The 12,300-nt window shown below is 38.8% G+C and overlaps 1 protein-coding gene across 1 annotated transcript in view; it reads left to right on the top strand.

Annotated features, from left to right (window-relative positions):
- The window catches only part of LOC131368205 (lissencephaly-1 homolog A), a 43,739-nt gene extending 31,439 nt beyond the window's left edge, over positions 1-12,300 (top strand). The window contains exons 4-11 of the mRNA XM_058414184.1: positions 2,086-2,160; positions 2,323-2,529; positions 3,504-3,672; positions 5,008-5,110; positions 5,261-5,489; positions 7,638-7,739; positions 8,338-8,494; positions 9,088-12,300. Coding sequence (XP_058270167.1) covers positions 2,086-2,160; positions 2,323-2,529; positions 3,504-3,672; positions 5,008-5,110; positions 5,261-5,489; positions 7,638-7,739; positions 8,338-8,494; positions 9,088-9,161 — 1,116 coding nt within the window. The 3' untranslated portion in view covers positions 9,162-12,300. The remainder of the gene's footprint in view (positions 1-2,085; positions 2,161-2,322; positions 2,530-3,503; positions 3,673-5,007; positions 5,111-5,260; positions 5,490-7,637; positions 7,740-8,337; positions 8,495-9,087) is intronic.

Below are 12,300 nucleotides of genomic sequence, written 5' to 3'. Positions count from 1 at the left end.
TATACCCTTTCAATTTCTCCTTTTTAGAACCAAGGACCAATGTTGCTTAATTTCACATAAACCTTGCTTAATTAATTCCAAATGAAAATGTGCTAAATGTTGTTTCCTAAGAGATGGTAATGAGTGATAAAGACCCAAACCACAGTCCCTCTCAGTTACCACTTGTTAATCCTGCCAAATTGCCAAGAAAAGCAGTTTTTGGTAAAAGGTTTCGTAGTTTCGTACAGAAAAACTAAAAAAAATTTCACCCCCTTTATAGAGGAACGGCAATGAATAATTGATGTCACTTGTCGATAGATAAGCATGCAGCATCAGATGAGCTTGCACCTGCTGGAAGCATGGCTAAGAGCTCTCTTTAATTAGCTAGTGGTGTTCTGCTGAGATGTTCTCATCATTGTCTCTGAGATCCATTATGCAAACTATTGATAACCACTGAGTATTGGGTACTAGCTTACTTTGCCTGTGCTGTAGAAGGCATTAAGTAGTCTGAAGTAGTACTGTTAGTAGGTACTGAGGTTCATATTTAGCTGTACCATGTAATAAAACATCCACGCAGATGACTGATGTGTTGCAGCACATTGCTGGAACAGTCCCATGGACACCTTTATGAAACATTATTTAACAGTAGTAATTTTGTTCCATTATTATGTTTGCACTGGTGACAAGTCAGTTGGCCAACGTCTCAGTTAAGGGCTATGGGACACAAGTCTGGCGCATGTGTTTATTTTCTCTTAATGTTTGAATGTTGGGTGATTGTGTGTAATAAGCAGCATGTACAGTTTTGTGCCTGGCTTTACTTTTTCAGCGTTTCCACATACCTGAGGGATCCTGATTTAATGTCATCCATGCATTCTAATTAATCTACCTCGTATAAGTAATTCTGTTGTCAGCCTGGTCATGTCTTTACCAGTTGCATCAGATGCCGGTTTTAAAAGTGCTATAGTTGGAGCAAAGAAGCATGTTCACTAGTTTCTGTTTGGCAAAAGTCAATAGAGAATAGATTTTTTAAATGGTGGTTGCCACAGGATGGCAACATATTTAGTGTAACTGTGCTTAAGATACCCTTTGTTTGGAACAGTATCCTGTGCAAAAAATGCAGCTATTTGGTGCTGTTGACTGCAGATGACTTGAATATTTAACCTGTCTTCTTCCTCTAACTAAAAAATGTATTTGTCTAAAACATATGCAGAATGTAGGTATATATGTATGTAAATATATCTATCTATATATATGTGTATAAATAGTGTGTATATATGTATGTGTGTGAGTATTATTAATACAATGCATAAAGAAGTATTGTTCTCTCACATGAAAGCCTAAGCTTAATTCTCTCACATGAAAAGGCAAACATAAATGGATACTAATGTTCTACTGTATCTGTGGCTAGAAACAACCCAAAATACACATTACTCCTCACAAAGCCAAACATTAATATGCGCCCTTCTCTTCACAAACAGAGCCTCCTTTTAGCTGCCAGCTCCGATTACAGCCATTCATGTGCAAGGACACACACACACACATACTGAGGGGAATATAAAATAAATCATGTAAATCATTTTTTTTTCATACTGTAAGTCAGTACACATTTTTTACTGTATATAAAACATTACATTCAGCGGGAGATTATTGCAATTATTATTTAAACATGTTTATTTTTAGTGTTTGATATTCAACCACTAAAAAAACCAAGCTCAGTGTAGTACAGAAAATATCCATCCAAAATCTCCATGATTTCTTTATATATTTACAAAACATGAGGCTGTGATTGTCATAGCCTTTAAAGCTGAAACGGTTAACTAAAGATGTTCCTCTGAATTTCATGAAGGATTTCCCCTCCTTACATTCTAGTTTAAGATTTTAAACATTGATGACAGTTTTCCCTCAGTCAGCTTGATGAAATGACCAAGTCAGCCTTGACACCAAGGATCATGAATTGTTTTTCCCAGTATACACTATAATTGTAATCTCAGTGAGCGGTCTTGGTCCATAGGAGATGAACACACGTAAACACTCTTTCTCTCCTGTGATTGCAATAATGATTTGCTCTGTTTGGATTTCATATTTCGTGCATCTTTTTGTCATTAGAATGAAGAATTGGATAAGAAGTATGCCGGCCTTTTGGAAAAGAAATGGACCTCAGTCATCAGATTACAGAAGAAGGTATGATGTATTCTCTATAAAACAGAAGCATATGCCATTATATTATATTAAATTGTAAATGATAATATTCAACCATCACTTGTTTAAAGGTGCAAAGTAAAATGATAAAACTCTCAAGATCCTTTGTTTCCTTATTTTCCACATTAAACTGATTCGCTTAAGGTGATGGAGTTAGAATCCAAGTTGAATGAAGCAAAAGAGGAGATCACTTTAGGAGGACCTATAGGACAGAAACGAGACCCCAAAGAATGGATCCCCCGCCCGCCTGAGAGATATGCCCTTAGTGGCCACAGGAGTCCTGTCACAAAGGTCATCTTCCACCCAGTCTTCAGTGTTATGGTGTCTGCCTCAGAGGATGCTACAATAAAGGTGAGTTGTCTTTGCTGACTATTTAATAACTGCACAACTTTTGGTTAACTCTTTCATTTTGGCACAAGGCTTGCAAATTAAAATAACTGCAATTTGCAGTACACAGAGAGCAGTGATTGTGTATGGATTATTTAGGATCTGCTGTCTTTACATCTAGTGTTTTGCTCTTGACATTCAAACTGGTCATTTATGCGTCTTATTTAGGCTTCATTGTTGTCAGCTCAATATCTTGCCATCACTGAGAGTTATAGATGTGTTTGAGAGTTGTTTTTGTTCTCCAACTCCTCCTGTGACTCTCAAGCATTTTGAATGCTTGTTTTCTCTTTCTAAAATACTGCCAGTGTTTCCTTGGCAATGGAGAAATCTATAGTAAAATATGTGCCCCACTTCCACCAGCTTGGCATCAATAGCAAACTCTGTTTCAGCAAACACTGCCTCCAAATACAGTGTTGCATAATTGTAACTGCTTATTATTTTGCTATTTTAAATAATGGAAGGAGCTGTTTCATGACTGATTATAAAATTCACTTAAAACTACTGGCTTTGTTCTCTTTTAGAGATTGTGCTTGCCTTTCAGCCAATTTATCTTCTGCCCCAGTGCAGCCATGGTCCCTCACCCAAGCATGCCATGTCCCGTCCCTTCTGCTCACATCTGCTGTGTTTTTCATGCTGTGGTATTAAAGCTGTTTTTTTTTTTTTTGCATTATTTTACAATGTGCTTAAGGTACCATGACCAGGAAGCCCAAATTCTCATTTTAGTCTATCATGTACCATAGAAGTCTGAATTTGTACTGAAATCTTGGAGACTTTGTCTGCATGTTTGCTTCCTCTCACTCGTGAGTGTGTTTTAGGTAGGCACAAACAAAGAGAGACAGATAACCAGGTGGTGGGCATCTGTCATTTTTCTTCAGAGCCGGCCACCTGAGCATCAGTATACCTGCTAAATGGAAATCTTGTTATTCTTTTTCCCCCAGGTTTGGGATTATGAGACTGGAGACTTTGAACGTACCCTGAAAGGCCACACAGACTCTGTCCAGGACATCTCCTTTGACCAGACTGGAAAGCTGCTGGCTTCCTGCTCAGCAGACATGACTATTAAACTCTGGGACTTCCAAGGCTTTGAGTGCATCAGGACCATGCATGGTGAGCAAAGTTCTCTCAAGCTAATTTGGAATAGCTGAATCTGAGCATTTTCACATGTAGCTTATAAACATGCTGCTTGCCCTGAAAGTGGTTTTCCATAGTGGTTTAATGGGGAAGGTGTTGCATGATTCTTGTTAGCACCTTTATTTGTAGTACCCAAGAATAGAATTAAAATGATATAATGAGAATCTCACAATACTACACTGATTTTTTTTTTTCTCTCTGTAACAGTGCTGTTTTTCCTTCAGAGTGTTGCAGCTTATGGACATACAGTTAATTCAAGCTTGAAAATCAATTCTTTCAGTCCTTCAGTCTCTGTCTGAAACATTAAAGTCCCCTTTTTTCTCCATGAACATGACGTGTAATGTCCTTGCTCACTTAGACCTTGCACACTACCTTCTTTCATATTCCAATTGCTCGGTAAATTACTGTCACGTATCTGGTAATATGAGCCTGCAGGCTACACAGACAGGTAAAGACAACAGAAATGGATGAAAATGGCATTCATTTCATCTTGCTGCCTGCCGGATCACACCAGAATTTTGTTCGTCACTTGTGCTGGATGAATTTTTATATTTTAATCCCTGTCAAAATTTGTAAATCCTCAGTGGTACAAATCCAAACAGCACATTTGCAACAGCCTTTATGTTCAAATCTGGTGCCTTGTAATTTACACCCTGTCAGTTAAACTGGCATGTTGCCCTCAGACAAGCAGAGCGTGCTGATTGAGGGAAGCATTGCAGGAACCCCGCCCACTGCCCCCCTCCTCTCAATCTGTCTCTTCCTCTCTTGGCTGGGTGCAAAATGACTCCGTCTCTGTTACACCATTTCCCTCCTTTCTCTCTGCCCTCCCTCCTTTCTCTTTCTCTCTAGGTAAGAGATTAGGAGATTTGCACAGCAGTTTAATTATCCTTGCTAGGACAAGATAATGTTCTGTGGGGCTTTCTCCATATTTAACCCTCTTTTTCTCAGCTACTTATTTTCAGAATGTGTTTAGTAGCTTTAAATGGTGTGCTGTGCAGTAAGCTTTTTATTCCGTCTCATGTTCTTTTGAGAACAAAGCCACCCAAGGCAAATTGGCTGTCACTTTCTTTTATGGTATTGCCTAATGTGTTTTAACATTTTGTCATGGTGGCAATTAAAAAGCCATTATTAAGTTCTGCTGGAACAATCCAATTTGCATGGTAAAAATGTGGCTAGAGTTATCGCTGAAGAGAACTGCACAGAGAACACAGTATTCAGTATCTTTGAATATTTAATATCTGATCATTTTTATTATAAATGTATTATAGAAATTCATCTCCTATCCCTTTTGTCTTTTTTTTTTTTTTGTAGGGCATGACCATAATGTTTCATCTGTAGCTATAATGCCCAATGGAGATCACATAGTATCTGCTTCTAGGGATAAAACCATTAAAATGTGGGAAGTGGCCACTGGGTAAGTACTGTTAGTAACTATGACTAAATTGTGCTTTTGTTTCTTGAAGTATGGTATAACTTGTATATGGGTTTAAATTAGATCTTTAAAAGCATCCCCCCCCTCATTATCTTAAGGCTGTGGATGAAAAATTTTCTGTCTGTCTGATAGGTACTGTGTGAAGACGTTTACTGGCCACAGAGAATGGGTGCGTATGGTGCGGCCCAACCAAGACGGCTCCCTGATTGCAAGTTGTTCTAATGACCAGACGGTGCGCGTGTGGGTGGTGGCTACGAAGGAGTGCAAGGCTGAACTAAGGGAACATGAGCATGTAGTGGAATGCATTTCATGGGCTCCTGAAAGTGCCAGTCCCACTATACTGGAGGCCACTGGCTCTGAGGTGAGAATAGCTACAACAGCACTGGAAGATCCCTGGTCACTTAATGTGGCTAAAAACCAGAACAGTGCTTCTATTTAATTGTGTATTATAGTTTTGACATGCTGCTGTTGAAATAGATTTATTATGGCTAGCTTCTTTTTCGCACCATGTAAACAAGTGCAAACACGTCCCTGATAGGAGAGTGAAGATCACCTAAAAAGTACTGTGAAATGGAGTTGGGATGATTAACACTTAATTGCCTGAGGAGTGTGATTAAACAAGTTCTTTTTCATTCTTACCAGTCTCATGATCAACCATATCCAATTTCCAATTTATCAGATGTAACATTTGCCCAAACCACACGTTTCCTTCAGGCAGCTTTTGTACAGTGACTTTCAATTGTAATTGCAAAAAGGGGAACTTCCTATTCTTCCCCTCAGCTAACACAAACTCTTTCAAAGAGTTTTTGGCCCTGCCAAACCTGCTCAGGTAGAATATTTGAGGGATTTCTTGACCTCAATTACATGATCACAGCTAGCGATAATAATGAAGCTCATTGTTACTGCAATGGTTTCTGTAAATAATACATATGCGTACATGAACATGTTAATTGCTTTCCCTTAGAGTAGGCATTTTAATTTGATCGTGTCTCTCTGGTAGTGTACCTAGCTACAGAGCACAAAACAGTCAAAAGTTTGGACACTCCTTTTAATTCAGTGTTTTTTGTTTAGAGATTTATTTTCTACATTCTAGAACAATACTGGAGATTTAAAAACTATGAAATAACACACATGGACTTAAGTAATCCATATGTAATGACAACAAAAAACAGTCAGTTGTTATTTTAAGACACGAAGGTCAGGTGTTCTGGAATAGTTCTTGCAAGAACAGTATTGTCAAGTGCATTTGCAAAACCCATCAAGCACCATGATGAAACTGGCTCACATGAAGACCATCCCAGGAAAGCAAGACCAAAACTTACCTCTGCTGCAGAGGAGAAGTTCATTTAGAGTTACCAGCCTCAGAAATCACCAATTAACAGCACCTCAGATTAGAGCCGTTATGAAGGCTTTACAGAGCATCAGTAGCAGACATATCTCAATATCAACTGTTCAAACGACATTATTGTGTATTTCGGCCGCCTTCAGCATTGTTTTACAATGTAGTAAGAAATAAACACCATGAAAGACCATGGGATTGGAAGATGTGTCCAAACTTTTGACTGGTAGTGTATACACTTACTGTCCACTTTATATAGTCCTCTAATTAGCCAATCATGTGTCAGCAGCACAATGCATAAAATCATGCATATACAGGTCAATCGTTTCATAGCTTCAGTTAATATGCACATCAAACATCAGAAGGGGGGATGTGTTCTGTGGTATGGTTGTTGGTGCCAGATAGGCTGGTTTGGTTCTGTGTAAAGTCTAGAGACTGTGTGAAATTACCAGATCAGCAGTTTGTGAAATACTCAAACCAGCCCTACCACGATTAATATCAAAGATCACACTGTCTTTATTCTGGTGTTTGTGAACTGAAGCTCTTGACCTGATTCTGCACGATTTTATAGATTATGCTGCTGCCTCATGATTGGCTAAATAGATTTAAAACTGAATGAATGTGCAGGTGAACAGGTGTTCGTAAAAAATGGACATTGATTAGTAGTTGAGAGTAATGATTAGTTGTAATGTGTGTTTGTTGAAATATTGTGTGTAATGTTAGAAAAAATTTTAAAAACTTATATGTGGACCACTTGCTCTACCATTAACAAGCATGTCCAGGATATTGTTCAGCTGTAAAATGCCTTCAGAAGAACACCATTGGTGCTTTCAGAACTAGCTATTTAGCTTATTGGTTTTGTAGAATGGTCACATTCAGGGACCCCCTTCACCCAGTACTAGGGGTTAATTGGATATGTGAATGAACACTCCTGTTCAAGAGTCAGGCTGCAATGATGTTAATTGTAGTCTTTTGCTCTCAGGTTAATGCAGTCTGTCTCACTGTGTTGATAAGTAGAGGCAAAATCTGCAATCTGCACACAGCATTACATCTTACTCAGCCTTTCCTATAGAGACCATTATTATAAAGAGCTCTACATGCGCACACACACATACACACAGTTAGTGCTGTCACCATACCTGAGGCTCATCTCTCTTGTTTGCTTTCCAGACTAAGAAGAGTGGGAAACCTGGACCTTTCCTTCTGTCTGGCTCCAGAGACAAAACTATCAAAATGTGGGATGTCAGCACTGGCATGTGCCTTATGACACTGGTGAGTGAGCTAGTGGAATGAAAATTGTCTGAACGTTATGTGCACTGTTGAGCATTAGTGAACAGAAATTAGCATACACAAAACTGTACCCTATGTTTTGCTATGTATTAGGGTACAGTTTCACTGAATCTGTACCATATGTACCTGACAAGTGCTTGATTTACAGTTCTATAATCAGAATCAGAGTGGAGAGGTGTAAGTAATAAGTAAATTGTGCATGCAGTATATATACTTGTTTTATTTTTAGTGTGAATGAGTAAATGTCAATCAGAATGCACAAGTGTAGATCAGCTCACTAGTCCTTTAATTTGAGTCATGGGCATCTCTGTGTAAGAGGCCACACAGCTCTGACCTGGATGAAGAGTCTTGATGCTTGATTATCATACATTTTTTCTGACACACAGTTTTCAGCCAGTTGCACACTGGTCAGAGTTTTTGATATTGTCTAATAATGTAATGAATCAAAAGCAGAATTGTTCATCTGGCATTCTGTGTACTCAAACCTGTTGTTGTTTCTAAGCACTTTGTTTCTTCTTAATCATCAAGGGACAAGGGGTTTCTTTTAATGCCGTGTATGATATTCTGATGTCTTGAATAGGTTGGCCATGATAACTGGGTGCGTGGGGTGCTTTTCCACCCTGGTGGAAAGTTCATTGTGAGCTGTGCTGATGACAAGACTTTGAGGATCTGGGACTACAAAAACAAGCGTTGCATGAAAACCTTGAGTGCCCATGAACATTTTGTTACCTCTCTGGGTAAGCTTCTGGAGCCTCCTTGAATCACTCGCTATTGTCTGGGCAGTGATGCTTTTTAAAATGTCTTTCTTTTCGTTTGAGCAGAGATGCCTCCAGGCAGCATAAAATACATCATCCTTCTGAAAGGATGAAAGATTTGCTAGGAGGCTCACTGTGTGCTAAGAGTTTGAGATGTGATTGTCCATCTTCCAAGAACAAAGCAGCATCCTGGGGGCTCTTAACTGTCTGGATTTTTTTTTTTTAGTGGATCAGGGCTAAAGAACTCTCTGGAGATGCTTCACAAACCATTCATCGAGTTCTTAGCAGTACATAGCACACAACATCTCGTATCTTGATGCTTTTGGGGGAAACCAGAATGCTTTTTGCATTTTGGTTTCAAGCTCAAACAAAATGTACCTTTTAGGCAAATTTGATTTCTTCATTCATAAGAGCTGGTATGATTTTGTATATGGCAAAAAGAGCTGGTATGATTTTGTATATGGTTTTAAACTTCATGCCACATTTGCCAACCAAATAGCAATCAATCATGTTTTTGTTATAATTGACCTTTTTTTATTGCATGCTCGTAATTGAAAGGTCTTATCTGTCCACAGATTTTCACAAGACTGCTCCCTATGTGGTGACCGGGAGTGTAGATCAGTCTGTAAAAGTGTGGGAGTGTCGCTGATGTTATCTGCAGGACCACACCCCTTTCACCCCTGACCCATTTCACTCTCCCTTCTCCGTCTCGCCTGGATGCACTCGACCACCATGGTTATGACTCACCTAGCTCTGGTTGAATAACTATTGTCCTTTTATGTAAATTATTCTGGATGTCAAGCTATTAAATGTTACACACACAAAAAAAAGTATTCTTGCATGGTAAATCCAAAATTGTATACTGTAAATTTGCATAATGTTGTCTAGAAGTACCATAGGTTTAACCCAGGCTGAACCTTGACTCAGCCTTACCTGCCGAAGGCTTCAACTGATTGGGTTAATGTAGGGCACTATACTGATAATTTAATGACAGTGTTGTTCTTATTTGTCTGTTTTTTGTTTGTTTTATTTTTGTTGGTCTTTTTTTTTTTTTTTTACCTTAGGTTTTTCTTTGTTTTTTATTTTTTGTCACTGTCGTAAACTATTGGTGCCTAGCTTGGTGACATTTTGAGGGGGAAAAGACAACAAAAAGGATCCTCATATGGAGACTTGTCTATAGGGTGTGTTATCAGAATAATCTGTAGCTTTGTATCATCATCATTCTGAAATATGCTTACCATTCTCTTATTGTGGAACTAGATAAAATTTTAACAGCTGCATATAAGAATGATTCAGACCGTTTTCTTCAGACATTGGGGAATACATCTTTGTACACTCGTCATGAAACGTCATACTGAGAGCACCCAGAGATACTGGGATCTGAGAGAAGAACCTCGCTTGAAATTTCTTCTGCGTAAACTGGCCAGGCTGTGTATGGAGCAGCAAAGCCATGTACATAGATTCTGACCCCTTGTTGGTTCTCGTCCTCAGAAGCACTTCGGCATTAACGAGCACCAAAAACGCTGCCTTGGGTAAAGCACTCGAATTGGCCACCAGTGCTTTGACAATGTAGTGCTAGTTTGAAGTTCTACTAAAATGAATTCATTTACTCTTCTACTCAGAGTTAATGTGTTCTTGGGTTGTATCTGTGTCTACTTGCTAAGAATCATGTTGAATTAACATTAAATCGTCTTGTTGGGAGATATGATGAGATTTATGCAGAGCAGGTGTTCTTGTACAATGCAGAATTTACCCACAGTTTGGACACAGAATATGAACACATGACTTGGGCTCAAAGAGTTTCCCAGTGTTGGGTAGGGGATGTGCAAAGATCTCTGATTTGTTTTGTGTTTTTTGTTTTTGTTTTGTTTAAGTGGGATGATTACAACATCCCTCATATATCAGTATAAGTTTGCCACTGTTGGAAGTTCTACACTGATTTAGTGGGGAATTTAGCTTAAGAAATCAAATGAGATACTAACAGCGGTTATGCTCGTCTGCCTGATGTTTCTGTGGAAAGGCTTGATGGTGGCTTCTCTTGTAAAGTGGTTTTCACATGCACAGCAGCTCTCCCTCAACATGGCAGGATCAGCCTATAGAGGAGCAGAGTGCAGGTGACACTGTGAACACTCCACAACAGAGACGTGCCACAATTTCATTACCGATGTCATTCTCTCCTGTTCATCTTGCAGTCTGTGTGGGTAAATGTAAAATATAGACACTATGGGAAATGTATTTAACAAATCCCAGAGTGGAAGTAAACCATTCCACGTGTTAAAAAAAAGGAAAAGAGGAAAGAAACATGCCTTTGTTTTTTGGCAGCAAAGCAAAAATGTTTAAAAAAGAAGAAAAAAAAAACCTTGCACATCCCTACTCTTAGATCTTTAGTCCTTTCAGACTGAAGATGTAAGCAATTTAAGATTTATTAATATGTGCATAAACCAATATCATTTTAATTTACCCTTTTCATTACAATGCAATTATATAATAAAGAATTCCACTGCTTAACTAGTCTGTTATCTAGCGAATTTCCTGTTGTGTACTGGACATACCTGCTACTGCTGCTGCTGCAAATCAGATTAATGACCAGTCTGAGATTTACACCTGTCAATATCGTACTGCTGCATGTAACAGTGCTGATGGTTGAGCTGCCTGGTGAGGGTTTGTGCTGGTCACCGAAATTCATTACTAATCTCAAACCGTCCTGACGACTTCCAGTGTAAAAAATGGAAGTAAGCCTGTCTTTTTTTTTCTTTTTTTTTTTTTTTTAAGTATTATAAGTAAAGGGGAATTTGTTTATTATATAGGACTATTATGAAGGACTGTAAACACACACACACCCTTCCATATAGATCAGCTGGCAAGCTAACTGAAAGGTTTCAGTGTGTGGTTGTAGGCAGCCTATTCTGTTTTGGCTCAAATCCTCTGTATTTTATTTGTGATGGGATTGCAGCAGAGTGAAGGAGAATTGCTCACCCCATTCATGCATTGCTGATGCCTCAGCCCCGCCATAGAGAGAGAGAGCGAGAATGTGAGGAGTTCGGGCATGGTACAGATGTTGATATTGTACCTTTTTGTGTTACGATTGAGAGAGCAGAAAAGGGTCCTGGGCATCTTTGATTCAAAAGGGGAAAAGTACACCAATTGGTGTACTAATGCATCAAAAACTCTAAACTGGCAACAAAGCCTAAACCAAAAAAGTAGAAATTTGAAGGAATAATTAACTTCGTTTCTAGCTAGCCTTTTTTAAATATCCGTGTGTAATTCTGGAAATAATCTAGCTAGAACACCCAAATTGGTATTTTTGTTCTGAGCAACAACAAAAAAAGCCATCCTCAAAAGTGCTAATCCCCTCCTGATTGGCAGACTCAAACATGAAAATTAAATAAAGGCATAAAACATGGACTTTTAAGCATGCCTCCTTGCTTGGCATGGGAAGGTAAAGATTACACACTTCTTGGACACATTCCTCATTGTGTGAACGCTTGCTATGTGGCCTTCAAGGTTTCTGCTTACCCTAAGGAAATAATGTTTGCTCTTCACTGGGTCCCAAGCAATCCCACTGCTGCACTCGCTGAACGGACTAATGTACAGGATATTTGTAGATTCCTTCTTCTCCAGTTACAAGTTCATCTGTCAGCTCTACTTGCTTTGTAAATAAAGCAGAGGCTTCAGTCTTCACAGCTCTAATGGGACTTTTGCTTTCATGACGTTACACAGCCAACTGTTAACAATGTATCTGAATGCTAATATTGTTTGCAAAATAATTAAAGAAAAACAAATTCAAA

This window comes from Hemibagrus wyckioides, linkage group LG17, assembly GCF_019097595.1.
Source record: "Hemibagrus wyckioides isolate EC202008001 linkage group LG17, SWU_Hwy_1.0, whole genome shotgun sequence".
Taxonomy (NCBI): domain Eukaryota; kingdom Metazoa; phylum Chordata; class Actinopteri; order Siluriformes; family Bagridae; genus Hemibagrus; species Hemibagrus wyckioides.
This window is presented reverse-complemented; position numbering and strand designations above follow the sequence as displayed.